This window comes from Rutilus rutilus (genome assembly GCF_951802725.1).
Source record: "Rutilus rutilus genome assembly, chromosome: 3".
Lineage (NCBI taxonomy): Eukaryota > Metazoa > Chordata > Actinopteri > Cypriniformes > Leuciscidae > Rutilus > Rutilus rutilus.
Genome location: NC_140211.1, coordinates 29,291,687 through 29,314,473, shown reverse-complemented (window position 1 = coordinate 29,314,473; position 22,787 = coordinate 29,291,687). Strand labels below are relative to the sequence as shown.

The 22,787-nt window shown below is 36.7% G+C and overlaps 4 protein-coding genes across 6 annotated transcripts; 1 reads left to right on the top strand and 3 right to left on the bottom strand.

The window, feature by feature from the left end:
- Positions 1-1,393: 1,393 nt before the first annotated feature.
- Positions 1,394-8,465, top strand: ncf2 (neutrophil cytosolic factor 2). Its single transcript, XM_084405161.1, has 14 exons — positions 1,394-1,679; positions 1,866-1,948; positions 2,909-3,017; positions 3,274-3,408; positions 3,859-3,966; positions 4,120-4,179; positions 4,323-4,366; positions 5,460-5,601; positions 6,790-6,858; positions 7,066-7,167; positions 7,326-7,477; positions 7,562-7,673; positions 7,864-7,972; positions 8,085-8,465. Exons 1-14 carry the CDS (start codon positions 1,506-1,508, stop codon positions 8,180-8,182), a joined length of 1,497 nt encoding a protein of 498 aa, XP_084261287.1. The 5' UTR covers positions 1,394-1,505; the 3' UTR covers positions 8,183-8,465.
- dph2 (diphthamide biosynthesis 2) lies at positions 8,383-13,232 on the bottom strand. Of its 2 annotated transcripts, none has more exons than XM_084405159.1 (7): positions 13,091-13,232; positions 11,736-11,917; positions 11,526-11,638; positions 11,026-11,246; positions 9,881-10,564; positions 9,017-9,208; positions 8,383-8,900 (listed from the first exon to the last, which is right to left on the bottom strand). In XM_084405159.1, exons 2-7 carry the CDS (start codon positions 11,883-11,885, stop codon positions 8,743-8,745), a joined length of 1,518 nt encoding a protein of 505 aa, XP_084261285.1. In that variant the 5' UTR covers positions 11,886-11,917; positions 13,091-13,232; the 3' UTR covers positions 8,383-8,742. The 2 variants fall into 2 exon arrangements, with proteins under 2 accessions (XP_084261285.1, XP_084261286.1); XM_084405160.1 differs by lacking the exon at positions 13,091-13,232 and adding an exon at positions 12,904-13,036.
- A 635-nt stretch (positions 13,233-13,867) lies between these two features.
- Positions 13,868-17,798, bottom strand: mcur1 (mitochondrial calcium uniporter regulator 1). The gene is made up of 9 exons (XM_084405162.1): positions 17,326-17,798; positions 17,066-17,185; positions 16,881-16,984; positions 16,636-16,737; positions 15,839-15,880; positions 15,619-15,690; positions 15,439-15,492; positions 15,237-15,351; positions 13,868-14,446 (listed from the first exon to the last, which is right to left on the bottom strand). The coding sequence occupies exons 1-9, from the start codon at positions 17,432-17,434 to the stop codon at positions 14,391-14,393; spliced, it is 774 nt and encodes a 257-aa protein (XP_084261288.1). The 5' UTR covers positions 17,435-17,798; the 3' UTR covers positions 13,868-14,390.
- A 371-nt stretch (positions 17,799-18,169) lies between these two features.
- rgs9bp (regulator of G protein signaling 9 binding protein) lies at positions 18,170-22,108 on the bottom strand. 2 transcript variants are annotated; one of them, XM_084403606.1, is made up of 3 exons: positions 21,545-22,108; positions 19,623-19,929; positions 18,170-19,473 (listed from the first exon to the last, which is right to left on the bottom strand). In XM_084403606.1, the coding sequence occupies exons 1-3, from the start codon at positions 21,632-21,634 to the stop codon at positions 19,106-19,108; spliced, it is 765 nt and encodes a 254-aa protein (XP_084259732.1). In that variant the 5' UTR covers positions 21,635-22,108; the 3' UTR covers positions 18,170-19,105. The 2 variants fall into 2 exon arrangements, with proteins under 2 accessions (XP_084259732.1, XP_084259733.1); XM_084403607.1 differs by having other exon boundaries at positions 18,554-19,473; positions 19,623-19,904; positions 21,545-21,948.
- Positions 22,109-22,787: the final 679 nt, after the last annotated feature.

The window sequence follows — 22,787 nt, the reverse complement described above, 5'->3', positions numbered from 1 at the left end:
ACAAGTATTATTAGAATCACTGTTTTTGTAAGCTACAAATAGAAATGGCTAACAAGTGTCAAACTAGCAGTCAAGCTAGCTCACATGAGATGAAAACATGGTTGGTGATACTGGGACGGTTGTAACGCCCTGTTACAACCGTCCCAGTATCACCAACCAAGTTTCATTTATATTGTAAAAACTAATCAAGCTAAAAAAAAACCTGCATAGTTTAGCTTCAGTGTGCAAAAATGTTTGAGTTCATGTTTAAACTTTTTTGAGGTGTTCTCTTTTTACCTTTTTTGTCATGTAGTATGAAAATCATTCATTAATCATTCCTTAAAAACATTAAATGAATAGTCACAATAACATGACTGATAAATAATATTTTCCATTTTGAGTATATGATTGATTAATTATGTATATTTTAGACATGTTACAACCGTCCCTGACATGTTGTAACAGTGGAGAGACTGTATTAAAATCAATTTTGCAACCTGTACATATTTCATAAAACCACTTAAATACATTGTTTCAGAAGTTGACAGATTGAAGTTTATAATATAACAAATTGGTTATTCCAGTATAAATGGTTTTTGATGTATTGCTAAAATGGCAAAAAGTGTTACAACTGTCCCTGGTCTCCCCACTTTACTTATTTCTGGAAACTTTTTACTTTAACTTCACTACATTTGAAAGACAAATATTGTCCTTTTTAGGAATATCCATAACAGAATATTCAACAATATCTGTGTCTGTCCTTCTCAAAAGATTCTGGGTGCTATATAGGTCTTTCTGCAAAGACAAGCTATCACAGAAAGACATTTAGGATACTACTGTAGACAGTTATAAGAAATGGGATGCTCTTATGACCCATGTTTTGAATGCTTGCTTGTGTGCTGTTGTCAAGGACATTGCATTGACTGAATTATTTTGCAGCAAAATATGCTGATTATCATGTTTATATGAAAAACATGCAAACCTCTTTTTGGTAAAGGCTTAATCTTAATCAGAAAATGATGCGTATGCAAACATGCCTGTCTATAATAATGACCCTGATTTTTAGGACATGTTGTTGTTGTTAGATTTTTTTTATTAGCATTGGAATACCATCTAAATACCAAAGTACATTATTGGTAATCATTTAGTTCCATGGTATGTGAATGTGTCATGTATCATGCTATATTACCATCTGATCCAATCATTGTACCATGATGCCACAGCACTCTTTGTGTAGAGACAAAACATGCCTCACTCTTAAAAGCATAACTAACAAAATAAGAGCCTGCTACCTTTTGTTAGATTAACTTATTAATAAGTACCCTATGCCTTACTAACACCAAAAAAAAAAAAAAAGTGAGGAAACAACAAATAAAGAAGCAAGTGACGTGAAGCTGATCACTTCCTCTCTCTCAGAGGAGGGGATGGGCTTGTTCTCTAAGAAAACTTTCAGATTCCCTCTACTGGACTCACAATAGAGAAGAACAGCGTTCATTTGTTCATTGGTAATAGTTTTCTGGGGGAGCATGTCATTTGTAAGCACTCTCCGTCAGTGGGACGAGGCCGTGGCTTGTGTGGAGCAAAGAGACCCAGACTCTGCTCTCAGGATATTCCTCAACATCGAGGAGAAAAACTCCAAGATTGCCTTCAACATTGGCTGTCTTTATTTGAACAACGATGAGTTAGATGAAGCTGAAAAGGTACAGTTACCGGGCAGATTCAGTGTTTTATACTACCTAAGAAAACAACAATCAGAATACTATGCTCTTTAAATTGATTTTGAAGATGTGTTTGCTACTTAAAAAAAAGTTTGTGGCTGTAAAAAAGGGAAGTAAAAGTGGTTTCACTCTTTACGGGGAACTTTTTTTTCTGTCATACATCCTAAGGCATTTGATGGAAGTATTGGCAAAGATGAACACCTAGCGGTGGCCTTTTTTCAGAGAGGAGTTACATTCTACAAAAAGGAAAGGTAAGACCATTACCATCTCTTCATGACACATTAAGAAATATTGTATGCTTTTATTATAGTTCAAAAAAGGGGACCACCCCTTACCAAACAAAAAATATACGGGAAAACATTGTGCAATATATTAAATAATACATTTCCATAAATGGAAAACTAGTGCTTATATTTTTCAATATACTTCAATATATACATTGACCATGTATATACATATATATAAAAAATATACATAGCAGTGAAGACAAAATCTGCACTTAAGTTTTACATGTAATAGCTTTATTGAAACACTCAATTAATTTATCTTTCAAGAGTTAACGCTTGGTTTTTCATAAAGCTGAACACATTATCTCACTTTATTGTTTGAATAGTTACACATTTCATATATGAAAATATGTGTGATGGACTATATAAGAAAAAATGTGTTTAGTGAAAACAAATGAAAAGTTTGGACAATTGGATGTCTTGTTAATGTCATGGTAACATGGTGGGTGGAAAATTTGATTTGTGCTTTATGTACTATAAATAAATATAAATACATGGATATCACAATATATATTTACCTCATAATTGAGTACATACATTATACATTTATATGGGAACATGTATGTGCATAGTACATATATGTTCAAATATATATACACACACACACACAGTACCACATTTTATCTCATGTAGATCTATATACTATGAATGATATTAATGAATATAAAATTACATATATTGCGATATAATATATTGTCACATTTTTCAATATAGGAAAAGCGGCAATTCCTTATGTATTTTTCAATATATTGTGATATATTAACACAATATATTATTCAGTATATTTTCAATATACATTAAATCATTTAATATATTGATAATTAATATTTAAGAAAATATATTTTCTTTTGCATAAGGGACAGCACATTGTTTCTCTTGATGAAATGTTCTGCCACTTCTTCATCTTCATAATTGTATCTACAGGTTTGAAGAGTCTCTTCTAGATTTCCAACAGGCGTTTAAGCAGTTAAGAGGAAATCAACTAATAGATTACAAACCTCTGGGGTTGAGACATAAACTGTATGCTTGTGAGGTAAGACAAGAGTTGTGCCATGCATTAAACAATGTGTATTGAATCTTGTTTTTCACCTTTATTGATTTTATACACTAATAGATGTGATGTGAATGACTCATGATTTATTCCAAGTGATGCACTTGATGACTTATTTAACACGTACTGTATTTAGCATGACTTTATGGGCATTGGCAAGGCTTCCCCCCATAATGCTAAAGCAAAAGTTGAATCAACCATTCTCTGATGCTGTTGTTTTGTCCCATGTAACATTTAGGTGCTGCACAACATAGGGCTGGTACAGGCTCAGTTGGGGAAATGGGAGAAAGCTCAAGAAAATCTTCTTACTGCTCTGAGCCTGAGGGCAGATGCCAAATTCAGCCATATTGACCATGCTCTGGATGCCATACTGGTCTGTAACTGCTAAAGTGTTCCACTTTACATAATTATCAGTACTAGAATTTTAAACATAAATTCATATTAATGAAAATAACTGACAGAAATGCAGCCGTATAAAGTTGCCATCCTAAATGGATGAACTGAATAATTGCACAAAAAATGCATAATTTGTTGCATAATCAGTGGTTCTAGTTAGGATTTGTAGGAAGTTGTGTAAGTTTCAGGAAGGACAAAATTCACAAGACAGATGAAGTCATGCTTCATCAGTGTGCATGTGTCAGCCATCGTAAGCATTTTAATATAAAGCATTTAGAATGACATATTTTAAAACTGTTGCATCAGGATAACCTTAAAAGGTAAACTTAAAAAACACAGTTATATTACACTGATGAGTATAGTGCAACACAGCATGAATTGTTGCATTGTTTTAAAAGGTCTACACATTGTGATTTCCTCTTTCCAGAAGCAGAAGCTCTTTCCTCTGGTAGAGATTCGAGTAGGGCTGCTATTCAAACCCAATAAGCACTATGTGGCAGAGCTGGAGAAAAAGGACTATCTTGGAAAAGCCAAGGTTTTTATCAAATTAATTATCATATTAACATAATCAAATTAATACAGTGTACAATCACTAAAACTTTTGTCCAGCTACTGAAATGATCCCTTTTCTATTTGGCCATTAAATTAGACAAAACTGATTAAGACTAGTGTTTTTTTTTTTTCATAGGTTGTATCTTCTATTGTACCCGCAGATAAGTTTTCTGGTTTTGCTCCACTTCAGCCTCAAGTAAGTAGTGTTGTTAACAAGTGAGTTAACAAAATAATTGCGTCAACAGTAGTATGAAATAAGAATAACTGAGAGAGGTGTGAAGATATGTTAATGCTCAAAACTGTTATTTTAATGACCACATAATTGTGTATTTTGTTTAGGTTGACAATGTTCCTTCTACACCAAAAGTCCCAGAAGTACTAAGGTAAAAAAAATAAAATAATTGGTCATGTTCAAAATGAAGAACATTATTTAATGCATAAAAACCTCAAACTCTCTAAAACTTAAATATAAGCTATATGCAGTTTGTGGAGTTTTTGTATTGTTTTACTGTGTGTATATCAAGTGTCTATTAAAGGGATAGTTCACCCAAAAATGAAAATTCAGTCATCACCCTCTGGTTGTTCCAAACCTGAATGAATTTCTTTCCTCTGTTGAACACAAAATATATTTTGAAGAATATAGGTAACCAAACAGTTCACAGTAGCCATTGACTACTATGGAAGTCAATGACTACAAACTGTTTGGATACCGACATTTTTCAAAATATATATTTTTTAAGATATAAACTTGAGGTTGAGTAAATGATGACAGAATTGTAAATTTTGGGTGAACTATCCCTTTAAGGGATACTTCACTTTTTTTTGGAAATAGGCTCATTTTACAACTCCCCCAGAGTTAAACAGTTGAGTTTTACCATTTTCGAATCCATTCAGCCGAACTCCGGGTCGGGCGGTACCACTTTTAGCATAGCTTAGCATAGATCATTGAATTGGACAAGACCATTAGCATCTCTCTCAAAAAAATGACCAAAGAGTTTCGATATTTTTCCTATTTAAAACTTGACTCCTCTGTAGTTACATCGTGTACTAAGACCGACGGAAAATGAAAAGTTGCGATTTTCTAGGCTGATATGGCTAGGAACTATACTCTCATTCCTGCGTAATAATCAAGAAACTTTGCTGCCGTACCATGAGTCCAGCAGGCGTAATGATATGGCGCAGCGCCTGAAAATAGTCCCCAGCTCAGTAACTTCGAACGTGACCGGGACTAAGTTTGTCTAACCTATTTTTCAGACACTGCGTCATATTGAGAGAGATGCTAATGGTCTTGTCCGATTCAATGATTTATGCTAAGCTATGCTAAAAGTGGCACTGCCAGACCCGGAGATCGGCTGAATGGATTCGAAAACGGTAAAACTCAACTGTTTAACTCTGGGGGAGTTGTAAAATGAGCCTATTTCCCAAAAAAGTGGAGTATCCCTTTAAGAAAGTAAATGTAAATGTCATTATCAACAGGGTATTTGAAGGTGCACCGCACACTGTTCTCTATGAGTTTGTTCCTGAGACCAAAGAAGAGCTGGCTGTGTTGCCTGGAAACATTGTCTTTGTTCTTCAGAAAGGAGCAGACAACTGGGCATCTGTTGTTTTCAATGAGAAGGTACATTTTTGGTGAATTATCATAGAGGGCAGTAAATGAGAGCTGGAGTTGAATGTCAAAAGAACATTCCAGTGGCATGCTAATATCAACATACACTCACCGGCCACTTTATAAGGTACACCTGTTCAACTGCTCTTTAATGCAAATATCTAATGTCGATCACAAGGCAGCAACTAATAGACATATGATCTGCTGAAGTTAAAACTGAGAATCAGAATGGGGAAGAAAGGTGATTTAAGTGACTGAATGTGGGTGGAGTGGTTGTTGGTGCCAGATGGTACAGAAACTGATCTACTGGGATTTTCACGCTGCAAAAGAGAAAATATCCAGTGAGCGGCAGTTCTGTGGGCGAAAATGGCTTAATGTCAGAGGAGAATGGCCAGACTGGTTCAAGCTGATAGAAATACAACAGTAATTCAAATCTAAACTCGTTACAACCAAGGTCTGCAGAAGAGCGTCTCTGAACGCACAACACGTCGAACTTTGAAGCAGATGCAGCAGTAGAAGATCACACCGGGTCCCACTCCTGTCAGCTAATAACAGGAAACTGAGGCTACAATTCACACGGGCTCACCAAAATTGGAGATCAGAAAAACGTTGTCTGGTCTGATTTAGATTGTAGGGTCAGAATTTGGCGTATAACAACATGAAAGCATGGACCCATCCTGCCTTGTATCATCGGTTCAGGCTGGTGGTGTAATGGTGTGGGGGATATTTTCTTGGCACACTTTGGGCCACTTGGTACTAATTGGGCATCGTTTAAACGCCACAGCCAAACTGAGTATTGTTGCTGACCATATCCATCCCTTTACGACCACAGTGACCCATCCTCTGATGGCTACTTCCAACAGGGTAACACGCCATGTCAGAAAGCTCATATCATCAAAATTCTAGAGCACATTTGGGATGTGGTGGAACTGGAGATACGCATCATGGATGTGCAGCCCACAAATCTGTAGTGCAACTGGATGATACTATCATCATGACAAGATAGACCAAAATCTCTGAGGAATGTTTCCAGCACCTTTTTGATTTTATGCCATGAAGATTTAAGGCAGTTCTTAAGGCAAAAGAGGGTCCAACCCGGCAATACCTAAGGTATACCTAAGTGGCCAGTGAGTGTATAAGCAGAGAGAATAATGCCTATTTTCTGTTTAATTTTTCGTTTTGTTTTCTGATTACTTCCAGCGAGGTCTTGTACCTTATAATTTCCTTGAACCCTTGGATATTGTTACAATGACATCAAAACCAGTACAGGTAATTGCCTTTTGCCTTTCGAATATGTAGTTTTTCAAAACAGCAAAACGGCACAGAGATGAACTTTATATAGATTTATTACTCAAACCACTTAGATGTTGTTGTTGAGATCCATGTTCAAAAGCTTGTTCTTAACAAGTTTAATTGAGCTGAATTACTTTTTTTGTCCTACATTATAAAAAAAAATACAAAATCAACATCTTATAGATTGAACCAGTAAATGAAAATGATGATATACCAGCTCCACCAAGAAGAGCAGCACCTAGTAGACCAGTGGGTACAGAGGGCCTGAAAACTGTGAATGGAAAGGTTCAGTATTTCATTACATACAACATAATCACAGTCTGTTAACTGTAACCTGATATCAACTAACATAACTATCAAACAATGCTTTCACTGCATATCAAAAAGCCAACTTTTTTTTAGATATAGGAATTATTTCTCAAGCTTGACTATATTCCTCACAGACTAGTAACGCTAGTGAATTCTCAGGCTGCGTTGTGAAAGTACACTTTCAGTTCACCATTGCTATCAGTATCGCACCTGGACAACCATATGGAGTCATTCTTCAGATGATAAGCTCTAAACTGAAGCTGCCTGCGTCAACATTAACTTTACGGTAACTATACAAGTTATAACATTCCCAGCACTGTATTAAGATATTTCAGGGAGAAATAAAATGTGGTTGTAATGTACCTTTCAGTTTTGCCAAGGAAGGCTCGGATGAGAGGGTGATTATTGAGGACTCTGAAATGGAGGCTGTGTGGAATAGTGTGAAGGATGGCCGTCTTACACTGTGGTGTTCAGTGACAGAGGTAAAGACTTGACAGAGCTTGACTCATCTACCCTCACACAGGATCAAATGACCACATAATATAGCTTAGACATATAACAGCTGAGTGTACACTATACCTTACAAATAGTAATAATAATCTAAAACAGCTTTGCCAGCAACTAAACCCCCAAATTTCTTTTTTGGCCCTTCCCAAAACTGCTGTCTGAAAGGGTAAAAGTGTGCCTCAGGAGAAAGTGGTTGCTCTTTACTCTTATGACTCTACTACCCCAGAGGATCTGGGTTTCAAACAGGGAAACATCATCACAATTCTTTCAAAAGGTAGGAACTGACAGTGTGATACTTGTATTTCACTAATATGGACATTAAATACAGTATGACAATGAACTAAGGCATTCGTGAGATGAATTTCTGATTTTTCTTTCATTTTCAGTCAATGATGAGTGGCTTGAGGGTCAATGCAACGGGAAGATTGGCATATTCCCATCAACTTTTGTCAAAGCACTTAATGGGGATCAGAAATGTAAATGACTGTTCAACAAATAGTTACAACTAATGTGCTGTTTTACACATATTTGGCATGCTTGAATTTAAACAGTATTTTCAGGTTTTCAGGTTTCAGCATTTTTTTTTAAACATTAATATTGTTAAACTCAGGCCAGAGCTTGCTCATACTCATCCCACTTTGATTGTATAGTATATGTCAGACCAGATCATACACTGAGGTCATATTTTAATAAATCCAGAAAAATGAGTTTTATTCTGTTTGAATATAACATTTAAAACAAGACAACATTAAAGCACATTGACATCAGTTAAATTTTTCTTCTATTATTCTATAGTTTGCTACCATATTAGTAGCACAATAGAACTTCACATTCTTATATTTAACAAATATTAATTTACCTTCCTTGATATTTGACCAGCAGCAAAAGAAACACTTGCTATTATCAAGACTTAAAACATGTCCCCAAAAAAGGTGGTATAACTGACAATTAAATCCTCTTCAAAATACTGATGTGATTCATGTGCTGTGAGTGTGAAGATAGTCCTTAGATGATTTCCTGTGACAGTCTAATAGTAAGTGAGTGTTATGATTTTTGAGGAGATGTTAAAGCATCTTTATTACCCACACCCTCCTCCTCATAAGCGATTGCAATGCCTCTCCGTCCCTCCACAGCTTTCAACACTGGCGTCTGCCCCAGTTTGGGCTCCAGTCCCTGCCAACTACGGCCAGCCAAAAATGATGCTGCAAAACAAAAAGATCCTGATTATATTCTGCATTTGCATGAATCAAACGTTTTATTAAAAAAGTGTCGGAATTAATACCACAACTACAGTTCAGTATGGCCTCAGACTCTATACCTGCAGTGTTAGTATTGGCCACAGTGAGAGTCTGATTCCTGGGCACAAGTGAAGAAGACTCTGTGCCATTTATTATCTCAGATGAGGAGGTGGAACAGGCTCGCAGAGCTCCTGTGATAAGAGAGACATCTGTGCACTCTTCCTCAATGGCAGACTCGTTTGGTTCAGGGAAAACCACATGACTGCTTCCACCTATGATAAAGGTTTCTCATTAGATGCTCAGACAGATACTACATATGGGCTGCGTTCCAGTCCACTTTTAGACACGCACTTGCGAACTTCCCTAAGCACTTCCCCTCGAGGGAATCCCCGCCGCCATTTTGAAGTGCGTTCCGTTTCGTGAAGTGGACGAGGGAAACCGATCTACTTCATATGTACACTTCAGGCAGCTCCATATACCACAATGCAACACGACTGTGACGTCAACGCAAACTGCGTTTAATTTACCCCACCACAAACAACTCTATGATATAATTATTTTTTTATTTTTTTATTAAACAACTAAAACACACCTATATACATATAGAATGCTGCATTAAACAATTTTGTAAGGGAAAAATAAATAAATAATAAATCAACCCCATAGTGGATTCTAAGTGATCAAGGGCTTAGCACGTTCCAATTCAGCCTATTGCAAAGGTTCCGCCTGTAGTGGGCACTCATGCAACGTAAGCAATGACGTACATCCGAGTGAACGAGACGGAGGGAAGTTAGCGAGTGAAGGGCATGACAATTTTGGACTGGAACGCAGCCATGGACACATATACTGACATCATTCAAAGCCTATAAGCAACACAATATCAATATCACAATGCTTTTCTAGTGCTCTATAGTATGATTTGTTAAAATGATGCAATGTCATACCAGGCAGTAAATCTCTGAAGTCTGTGATATATTCTCCAGTCCACTCTCTTTGCTTATTGCAAGCCAACTCCATCTCGAAGGGAGTCACCACAGGTCTGTAGAATTCACTTGAATCCAGCAGTGAGTTCTCTGGACAGGCAACCAGCACGTAAACATCAACTTCCAAGAAGTTGGCGAGCTTGGGAACATTGATCTTTCCCATAGCAAACATATAGGTCTTCTTGCCTGCTTTGTGTATAATGTCTTTCAGCTGCTCTATGATGGTCAGATAGTTAGCGACACCCAGGGTGCCCACCAAAATGCCCACCACACTGGCATCTTTAGCCCGCTCAATGGCATAATAGCGTTTCATCAGTGCCTTGTTGATTTTAACTGATTCCACTCGTCCTGTGCACGCTTCTGGATTAAATGAGCTGAAGGCACAATGGTTCCAGGTCATCATGAAGTTTGTCAGAGTCAGGCCTTCCTGGCCAATGTAAAACATACTGTAATCATCAACACTCTGCCCCTTTTTTACACTAAACTGTCTGCCGAATTTAAAAATGACTCTATCATCCTGTGAATTCAAGTGATCACTGTTCACACAGCTGTCCTGTATCAGTTCAGCACCGCAGGAATAATCTGTTTTTAGAAGAGATACCGCAACATTGGGGTAGATATCACACAAAAGCGTCCTGAGATCGCCTGAGGAGAGATGATATAAATTAACACATAACATTCACAATGGTATTAAATAAAAGGTGTCCTGCTCCTGCAGGGCCGCAAACATACAGAGTTTAGCTCCAATCCAAATGAATCACACCTGAAGCAGCTCTATTTGATGGGACAGCCATTGGTGTATTGGTGTCTGAAACCATAGCAGACATTATCAAGTACAATTGAAAAAACTGAAAACTTTTGTCAGTCAAACCCATTAAATGTAAAATATTCACTTGAAGTTGCTTACTTTACTCGCTCTTTTAAGAGTACTATATTTTTGGACTGATAGGGAATAGTGAATAGGGGACAATTTCGGATACAGACCGAGAAACTTCAAGGCAGGTGTGTTGGGGAACGTTGGAGCTCAACTCTGCACAGTGCACAACACTCGCCCCCCAGCAGTAGGACTGGACACCCATGTGCATAGATTGAACAGTTACAATTACCTATAGCATGTGAATAGGTGACATCATACAGTATGATCACATGACTTTGGCGGTCAGGGTAAAGCTCTTTAAAGGCTGCAACACACTGCTGGACATCTATAGGTCTTTTCCCAAACACATGCAGAAGAGGAAGTCGTCTGCATGGGCTGAGGCAAGATGGCCCATAATGCACTATACAGTCTGCTTTAACATGTTCTGCTGCTACCTCATCCACACAACAGCTGAAAAGGAAATAAACAGGTCTGGAAGTCAGAATTAGCCACACAATATCTTTTGGTAATCATTTTTAATTTATGTTAAAACAATTAATGTTTCATCAGAATGGTATGAACCTTGGTACTTTTTATGGCACTTGCTATATAAATACACAAAAAATGTGGACATGATTAGAAAAGTCTTAACAATATTAAATATGTAGGGGCTATATAGGCATTTAGTGGTTACATTGTGGTATTACATATGATTTTCTTGTAATGTAAATGAAACAACAGGGTTCTTACCTGCCATAGGATGTATCTCCTAAAATGTATGTCTTGGCTTTGGTTTCATTCTCTATTTCTGCAGAGACCCGGACGGCATCAGGAAGTAGTTCATCTGGAAACTGTAAGGCTACCTGTGATAAAAACAGGACATATTTATATCTTTAATAGATCAGCTGGACAAATGGTTTCAGTAAACATGACAGATGATTTCGAAAGATGTTGTCTTGCCTTCGTGAATTGATTACTAGTGACAAAATCACATGTCTCAGCTATTTGATACAGCTTCATCAAATTTCCAGCATGGCTGCTTGTGATGGTGGACACATTGACAGTGCGCTGAAGAACTGCCTCACTGTTGCTACTGAAAGCATCTGTCATCTTCTCTCAGGAGATAGTGATGTACTTTGGGTCTGAAAAGAATGAGAGTTAAAATTAAGCACTAAGCAGCATCACATTCTGCGTACTGCTGGAAAGAACAAACACAGCAAAGTAATTGCCCTTCCCCACAACAGCACACAATCTAAAATTTCACTTAAGTTTCATCCAACCATAAAAGTAGCTTGGGATTGTCATTAAAGGTCCAGTATAAAGGGGTTTAAAGGGATAGTTCACCTAAAAATGAAAATTCTGTCATTAATTACTCATCCTCTTGTCGTTCCAAACCGTAAGACTTTCGTTCATCGTCGGAACACAAATGAAGATCTTTTTGATGAAATCTGAGAGCTTTCTGTCCCTCCATAGACAGCTACAGGAGTACCACTTTGACACTTCAAAAAGTTCATAAAGAGATCGTAAAACTAGTCCATATGAATTGAGCGGTTTAGTCCAATTTTTTTTAAGAAACATGATTACTTTATATGATTATATAACAGATTTAATTTAGGCTATTATTCACATATAAAAATGTAACAGTGAACATAAACAGAAGCTCAACCGAACATGCTTGATGCGAGAACAAACCTCATTGGTTCTTGTGGAAGCTCAAACGGGCTTTGTAACACGAGAATGAACATCATTGGTTCTCGCACGTCAAGCGAACATGCTTGAGCTTCTGTTTACCACTACGGATAACGTGCATGTTAAGGAATGTTTATGTGAATAAAAGCCTAAATTAAATCTGTTCACCATAAAAAAGCGACTAGTCTCTTCAGAAAATTTTGACAACTGTGTAGCTGTCAATGGAGGAACAGAAAGCTCTCAGATTCCATCAAAAAGATCATAATTTGTGTTCCGAAGATTAACTAGTCTTACGGATTTGAGTAATGAATGACATAACTTTAATTATTGGGTGAACTGTGATGAACCTGATATTCATAAATGAATACTGACGTTTATTAAAATATACAACTGATATGTCTCGCTCGCTCAAAGATAAGATTTGTTTAGATTAACTTACAGTTAACGGAATCATTCTAACTCTACAGTCAAATACGTTGCACTGTGCACATTGGAACCAGCTGGGAGTTGCCACAGAAACTGCTTGAAGCGGCTACAACTAGTTGACCGCTGGATAAATGAATTTGATAACTGAATCTGCGGCCACCAAAATTACATATAATAAACCACAACAAAACGTAACCTACCAAAACAGAGATGCACATTACATGTCAAGTCCCACGTGAGGTTGAGAGGAACACGGCACTCTTTTCTTCATCGTTAAGCGCCTGCTACTTGAGTTCATCTTCATCATACTGCCTTCTAGTGTACTGGAGAGACGGTCGGCGACAACTTTCATATTTTACTTCACAAAACAGGTACACAAAGAGAATTCAAGAAGACTAGACTTTTATTATTCAGAATTCATCATATTCACTTTGACTTTCGTTGAATCAGAATCATATTATCATGAATGCAATTTTTGGACATCTCGTGTGCGTCCTCACCTAACGTTAGTCAAATGATCTATGTATTGTAAACTCATTTATTCTGGCAACAATCCCAACCATCCAAAAATATGACAAATGTCATGTAATGTACTTTAATCATTACACAACTGCCAAAATTACCCAAGGCACTTTATATGACATCATCCAGCTGTTTGTCACACACAGCTGTGCTGAAGATATTCAGTGTGATGATGCTTAAATATGCAGTGTATTTAAACTAATTTCATCACACTTAAAATGACAACACAACATAACATACACAACATAAATGAATACAAAGTTAATTGCTGTTTGTTCTAATAACGGCTACAAATTTGTACATTGTGATGGTGAATGTGTATTTAGTTGCTTGAATCATTGATGTATAATGTACTTCACACCTTGTCTTAGCATGGACCTTTTTCAGACTGTGATGATTGTGTTTCCACAGTTATCAACATCTCAAATCCAGTAAAGTTTTTCATATAAAAAAAATTTAATACACATTTATAACGCTTTATATTGTTATATTACCTAGTCAAAAAAAAAAACGTTGCTGTGGGGGTGTTTCTAACACAACAGCTGAGGGAGTGATGGCAAATTTGACATCTTTCTTCTGACCAATGTAATCAATCTCATTATTTTTCCCTCTTGAAAAGTCATGGAAACTCTATTACAGATTCTTCTTTTGCTATTGGAGCAATTAAAAAATTATATTTGCAGTCATCTTCCCTTCACCGCTATATTAGTTTACCCAACTATGACAACTTCTGCTTCTTAGGCTTCATTCAAGCTGTTGACATCGGTGTAAATAAGCTTGAACTTCATGATCCTAATGCAAGATGTTGCACTGTTGATGTAGATATGTAAATATGATTTATTTTCCTAATAGAACTTGATATCTTAATAAAGCAAGAACGGACATTTGCTCCTAGAGGATGACTGTGAATATCACAGCTCTTCTTATGACCAAAGGCTGATGAGAGTTTTTTTTAGGAAGAACAATGTCTCCTGGTGTTCACATCCATATCCGATAGAATCCAAGTACTACTGTGAGACACGTGAATACTGAACCTAGAAGAATTAGAAAAATAAATCATGAATGAAAATAAATTCTGAAACAGTCTCTTACTGGCCAGTTATTTGAATAACTCATCTTGAAAAATTCATCTTGACCTCTTTATCGGTCTGATTAATGTAACATGGACATTCTGCAGCTGTGTGTACGGCAGGTCCTTGAGACGGAACTTAATGAACACACTATCTTTGCCGAGACCAGTGGTGGACAAAGTAATCAAGTACTTGAGTAAAAGTACAGATATTCTAATAAGACATTACTTCAGTAAAAGTACTCCTTTTTTAATTTCACTTGAGTACTTGATTTTTAATGTGCTGATCAATGAATTATGTTTAGGATTAGTTCAGACATCTGCAAATAAGCAAATGTTACACTAGCAAGTAGTCATCAAAGTAGTCATACACTATCAAAATATTAAATCTCAATATACTAATATATCAATTTAATTTACTGATAGTTCAAGTGTACAATCAAGATAAATAACAAAATATTCCATATTGTATTTGAAAAATGAGGAAAAACAATGTGTGTAAACAAAAAAAGTATAAACATACAATATACAGACATCACGTAAACTGCTACAGCAGCAGTCCACCACTGGCCACTGAGTCTTTTTTTATTTTATTTTATTTTTTATTTCAACAATAAGTTTCAGCCTCATTCCAGACTTGTGAAAAAGAAAAAATGAACTTGAGGACTGCAAACACCCTGTACGACTAGTCCGACAGATGTCCAACTTTTTCAAATTGTTTTCAAATTGCAAATGTGTGATCTTGACACTTTTACCTGCAAGATATTTGATAGTATCTAGTTTATGTGCCTCCAGCATAGTCTTCAGGCCAGCCACTTCTGTGTCGATTTTCATGTTGGTCTCCGTCACATGCCGATCCTGCTCAGAATGCTAAGAAAGAAGCTCCAGTTTTATAAAAAGTTTCATACAAAAAAAAAATCGAGAAGATTTATTGTCCTAAATGCTTGTACTTCTCACCATTTCCATCAATTCATTCCTGGTCCCAATAAGTTTTCTGTCAAAGTCTACCGTCTGGACCAAGAGCAAACACATCTCAGTTAAAGCATATGTAACTTCCAGCTCAAAACGACACAACTCTAATAACTAACACATCTTTGGTTTCCAGAGACGGTGAAGCTTTGATCTTGCTGTACTTACCATCTCCTTTACACGGCTTTTCTCTATGTTCAAATCCAAAATGTTATCTGCACGCCTTTTGCCTATCACATCCTGCAGCACAAAACAAAATGTAAAACTATAATAACTAGAGTACCCAGTAATTTTGTATGGTCAGGGTAATACACAGCGTATTTAAGGTCTGAATAGCAAAGTAAAACCTTTTTTTTATTATCAAAAAGTTGTTTTTCCATTAACTTACAGTGAGTTGTAACTTTAGCTGTGATAGCTCAACCTTGATTTTCTGTAAAGGAAATAAGATACATAATACTTCTTTATTAGGTGATGTACCAATTGAGGGATTCAAGGCAATTCAAGGCAAACCAAATAATGACCTTATTCAAAAAAAAAGCATCACTTTTTATTTCACATCTACTGTTACATTATTTATTTGAATTTACAAAGACAAGAGATTCAGACGGCATAAGGAAATATTTATATTTATTTATATACACTAATGTTCAAAAGTTTAGGTTCAGTACGATTTTTTTTAAAGAAATTAATAATTAATCAGCAAGGACACAATCAATTTATCAAAAGACATTTATAATGTTCCAAATGATTTCTATTTGAAAGAAATGCTGTTCTTTGGAACTTTCTATTTATCACAGAATCCTGAAAAAAAATGTATCAAGATTTACACAAAAATATTAAAAAGCACAAGCGTCTTCAACATTGATAGTAAGAAATGTTTCTTGAGCACCAAATCATCACATTAGAATGATTTCTGAAGGATCATGTGACGCTGAAGACTGGAGTAATGATGCTGAAAATTCAGCTTTGCCATATTCAAATAGAAACATTGAAATAATATTTCACATGACTGTTTTTACTGTATTTTTTTATCAAATAAATGCAGACTTGGTGAGCATAAGAGACTTCTTTCAAAAAAACATTTTCTTTTTTTAATTCACTGACCCCAAACTTACAAATAATGCAAGTATACAAATCGAGTGGGTGATGATGATAATAGATAACAAAGGGTCTAAGAGGTCTCACCTCATTGTCTGCCAATAATGCTGAGAATTCACTCTTCTCAAGAATGATCATGTCCTTTTTCACAGCGGTGATATGAGACATGACTTTCTGTAACATGATTTCCTGTAAAGCAAAAATAGTCAAGAAGAATAACTGACCTGTCCTGGGCTCTGCTATGAGGGAAGTTGTACAGACAACAACAGGCAGCCAACGCAAGTTTATTTTTATTTTTTTATGTGTACATGAAAAGACCATACAAATCTCACCTGCTGTGTCTTGGTGGCCATGTCACCGTACGTAACGTCCATGTTTGAATTTGTGGTTTTCACCATCATATTGACAATGACCTCCGCCTGCTGGGTCATGAAACCTGAAGGACACAGATCATTTTGATGAATCACTGACCTAGACTTTGCCAGAACATTTTAGAATCAAGAAAAAGCAATCTTACCGCTTTCCTCAAGCAGTCGGACCATTGCATGAGTGTCAAAGAATAGCTTCCTATTGCCAGACTTAGATATGTCTGATCTTTTCAGGTCATACTGTAGAGTTTTAACAGAGGTCCTCAACTCTGAAACAAAGACAATGGGGACGATAAGCGTGTAGAATATGCAAATCATAGGTCATTATCAACAGCTGTAAACGCTCTCACAAACTTAGACGTGTGGTGTGTATCACTTTACAGTACAAACATCGAGAGAACATACGCACCTCTGACCAACATGCATGAACCTCTCAACAGCAGAACAGACTCCGTGCCAGACCTGCTAAATCCACTTCTGATCGCAGAGATCAGATGTCTGCTGTGTGGAGACCACATTCTGCAGAAGCCTGAAAATAAGCACTTTTGTAGCCTATTTTTTTTGTGTGTATTAAATCCGTGGAAAACTTTAAAATGTTGTGGGATCGCGACGGTGCGGGACCTGATTTGACCGCATGATCTTGCTTTTCTCCTCTGTAGCCTGATCGTCTTCTAAAATCTATACTTTGAACAAAACTTTTTTAATTCCTGAAATAATTCAGAATAATTACATAACCGGGCCAGTAAGACACTGTTTTTTCCCGCACTGCGATACTCCTTTTCTCAAACTTTTCTCCTTTTTGTTTGACAGATCCGCCAACCTCTGTCAAGCTTCCTGTAACTGCGCGTAAACAATGACGTTTCACGTACACATGCTGGTTCTAAACAAAGCGAGAGCACGTTCTGTATAGATGTGGACGTAAGCACGTCGTAACGTTTAACAAATGGTAAGCGAGGAGAGGTGCTTACTGCTTAGCGACCTTAGCGACCAGAAAATGTTTACTCAGGGGATAAATATATAAATATTGTATGACCTGTTTTATTCTCTATTCATTAGCCTATTTAGCCTCCACTTGCATTTATTGCAGCACCTTTACCAAAATGTGGGACACCTCTACAGTTTAACCCCCTGATTTATTGTGATTTTACAAGCAATATAAACATGGAAAATGCGAGAGAGAAACTGTTGAGACGGACTCTGAATATCAGACTGAGTCTGACAGATCTGACAACACACATACTGGAACTAACATTCAATTTTAAAAATCTAATTTATTAATATTTTTACAAAATTAATATTCGTGAGATACTTGAAAGTGAGGACATTACAATGCATGAAGGAAAACAGAAGGATTTTAAACAGTGTCTTAAAATGTGAAATGTCTTTGAAAAAGTGACTTTCAGTTTGAGGTAATCACAATATTTCAGTCATTTTCTGTAAACTTCTAAGTTACCTTTACTTTATATTGATTAACTCCTACTTGTTTATAACTAATGATGACTGAGCATTAATACCAGTCATATGCTGACTAACATTTTAAAACAAACAATTCTATTGTTTCTGGCTGGTGTAACAGGTTTCTAAACATTTGATTTGAACTAAATCAATAATTAAATTCCACACAAAGAGAAAGATATGTGCATAACATATTAAAGCCAGATTATTTTAGTGATGTTTCAAGAGTAGGCTACAGTACAAACTTGCCAAGTAATAGTTACAGGATTAGGTGTTGTGTCAGTGTCGATACTGTATTATAGTCAAAAACTAAAACAGAATAAGGTTCTGAAGGTATGGCATGATGAACCAGCCAATGAACCGCCCAGGACTTGAGCTATGTAAACAGGACTTGTGTTTACACACACACCAAAACCTCAAAAAAGAAGTCCTGAAAGTACACATGAAATCCGATTTTACTATTGTACTGCTTTCCCAAATTCCCAAATATTCTGCATTGAAACCCAAATTAATTCATCATGCTTTATCATTCAATTAATGGCAAAGTTTTTTGATTTGTAAAACAGAACTCATAGTTGAGATCAACAGTAAGAAACTGTTCAATTGTTGATGGTAAGTATACACAGACAGTTTCATTTTTAACATTGTGCCGTGCAGACTGTTGATGTTTGGCCGATCACAACTGAAGAGACCTCAGAAACAGAAAACGCCTACACAAAACAAGAGATAAGACTTCAGACCAGGAACACCACACACACTGATAGCACCACGGCAAAGATCGCCACGCCGCTCAGCATCATTGCTGCGAACATCTGGCTACGACTGCAGAAGCTTTGAGCTGCCTCCTCGTCGATGGACAGCAGTGCTAGTGAGGCGCTGTCAGTGCTAACAGGGTCAGCGTACTGAGGACCCAGTGCCTCCACAGTCCAGCGCAGAACATTGACTTTCTGCTCCATGTCTTCCAGTGTGCGGTCCACCTGTGCGATCTCTTGCTCCAGCTGACTCTGCTCCTGACCCTCCACGCTGGACGTCTGGGTACCGTCACCTGCCTCCTGCAGGTCGGGCAGGCTCAAGGCCCGTGCCGCCACCTCTGTTGTCCCTCCTGTTTAAGCAATTACATGTTTATCAGACCAATAACGGGCTGTGACGGTTACACTTCATATGTTTGAGGAATGTACAGAAGTAGCTTTTCTTCTAGTCTTAAATAATTAGTAATCTGTTATGAAACTTCTTACAGTTATGCATGCCTACCCTGTATGCCTGTTTGCACCATGGTACTGTTATTGGCCAGGGAAAAGTGCTTGGCCATGGTGAAAACCTTGCACATGTCTGCATGTAGGAGCTCCAGACATGAGGAGAACGCTACCCACAACAGCTCTGTTTCCTTCCTTTCAGTCTCTGGTAATGTTTTATCCCTCAGTCGAGCTGTCAGGTGGTTTCGGCAGGACAGCGCTAGTGTCTGGGCTCGCTCTCGTGTTTGCCGAAGATCACGTCGCAGGCTGGAGTTGTCCATGCATCCACCGACACAGGAGGCTAAGTGTCGATAACATGCCACCACCTGAGTCAGATCAGATCAACTATGATGTTTTGAAATTTAACTTTAACTTTGGCATTCTTCAATATCTAGACATGGATCTTGTATTAATGATGCAATAAAGATATCAAATATATAACTGGTTTTAAAAACGGAAAAGGTTTGATGGCACAATGGATTTCGTACAGATTTACAGATCAATAATGTAACATCAGCCAAACTGCTCTGAATTAGTTATTATTAATGATATAATACATCAATAATATAATTATAATACAATACCTCACTGACAAAATAAATACCTACATCTCACAGTTCTTTAGAGCACATGGCAGGTTGCTTACTCGACCCCCAATAGATTGTAATCACATATTATTTATTTCAATAATCCAAATGTATAAAAAATAATTAACTTTAGAATAAGTAAATAAAACCATCAAAAAATACAATGAGCAGTGAACAGGGGAACCATGTTTTTTTTTTTTAACTAAGGAAAAGTCGATTGGGGCTGTAAGCCATTTTTTAAAAGTGTGATTCGTGTAAAATACTTTAACATCTTTAAATATATTTAATATAATTTATTCCGGTGATGCTGTGAAGATTTTAATAAGGTTACATAAATGTTCAGGTTATCAAACATCATTATAAATAGATTAAGCATTAGTATGAGTGACAAATATTACTGATAATCTGCTTGTCATAAGACGGCTATTTCAGGATAAGCTTTGGAAACTTTTGGAATCTTGCTTTAGTTGCTGTCTATAGCCATTTGGACTTGAAAATATGTACAATGATTTGATTAGTTAAAATGCTGATCATCTTATATAAGAAGGGAGCATTAGATTTACTTTATGTATTGATTCTTAAAGCAAGTAGATGAACAGAAGCTGCTACTATTGCTGACAGCAGAACAGAGTAAAGAAAACAGGTAATTCTGCTGGGCTAGTATTGGAAAAAACTGAAAATATTGAAAGCGCAACGTTTTGACCGTCAGGTCTTCATTAGGCTCAATGGTCAGAGACACATGCCTCCACTGGCTCCAACTGAAGATAATCAAGCAGTGGAGCGTGGATCATCCCTACTCACAGATAGTGCTTTTTCACCCTAAGGCTCGAGTAGTGCACCATCATAAGATACTTTCATGTTCAGCCTGAAAATAAGGAGAAATGAGGACAAGCACAGGCTTCGACATCTTCAATCCGAACCGCAAGAAGTTTGTCATCACGTCAACAAACAAATGATGGAAAATAAACCACAACTGATTGTCGGCATTTTTATCTAATTGATGTGCTCCCCTCATTCTTTCTTCTAATATTATAGAACACTTGTTAAGGGAAATACTGTATGTAAAAAAAACAAACACATATATAAATCTAAATAAAATAAATAAATAAATAAATAAATAAATAAATAAATATATATATATATATATATATATATATATATATATATATATATATATATATATATATATATGCAGGAAAAGATATTTATTTAAGATATTTATTCATCTTTCTTTCCTGTTAGGAAAAAATAATGCTTGATGACCTGGTTGTTAAAAACTCTTATCACCACAAAACTCTGACAAGTATGGGGGTTTGTTTAGACAAATGATTCTAATCAGTTAATATCAACTCACCTTGATGAGGGAGTCCACCATTGCTTTTCCTTCTTGCAGTGGCTGTGCTGAAGTTCCATCATCAGCGACCTTGTTGTTGGACAGTGGCATTGGGTTATGTTTTCTAAGGTAACAAGGGTGAATCCCTGTTCTAAAAGTTAGCGTCTGCCTTCAAACTCAACAATGCGTATACACCCTTCGTCTTAGCTGGAGTAAACTACAGTCCATATTTGAGCTGACTGTCCCGTCTGACCCTGTGACCAAAGCTTAATATATCAGTTGTCATCCAACAAGGATACTTGTAAATCTAAGAAAGTAAAATAAAAATTTCAGGTTTCCAAAAAAGAATAGAAAAAAAACCGAGAGGCGTGGAGGATTGTGATGTCAAAATCGAGTGTGATAATCCGAGTGACTGACCCCTTTGCACCGAGGCCGTGTGGTTAAGCTCATTATTTGCTGCTGAGAGGTGCGGAGATTCTGTGGCCTGGGAATACGTCACTACCTCCTCCTGGAGCCCCCTCTTTTTCTCCCATCACTCTCTCTTTCTTCTCTCTCCTTTCTTTTTCTCTCTCTCTCTCTGTGTGTGTGTGTGTGTGTGCGCGTGAATGACAGGCCAGGCCCTGAGGCGGGGCAGGTTGTGGTCCAACCATGTTAACCAACACATCGCTTATTTGTTACAAACCTACAAAAAAATAACTATAATATTTAAAATCTAAAACTTTAATCCAAATACATTTAAATGAATATAAATAATATATTTCAATAAAAATGTATGCATGGACTAGTCAGGCAATTGTTAGTCTCCTCTGTCTCAGGTCAAATTAGATTAGGGCCATGTTAAATTAATCCCTGAAATATATCTGCTGGATTGGTCTGGTTATCCCATCTTAACCATGACTGTACAGACCATTCAGGTGCAAATCCTTTTTCGACTGTCATATATGGAATATAGTTTTGGACAATATAGGAATTAATTTGACCAAAGATACAGACACAGGAATGTGAGAAGAAGCAATAGGTCTATATTGAATATGCTGTAAAATGTATTTATAAACAGTTTTGATATTTCTCTATTTATAACATCTGGCTTTAGGGTTTAAATCTCTAACTGAGAGATTATAAATCAGATTCTCTTGGCATTTAACATTGGTAGTTTGGTAGTCTTGTTGGCTGTATTTTTCAGATTATTAAGAGCAAACAATCAGTAGATCATCAAAGTTTGATATTAAAATTGAGTTGTAATGTCATGTTCAGTTTTAATCAT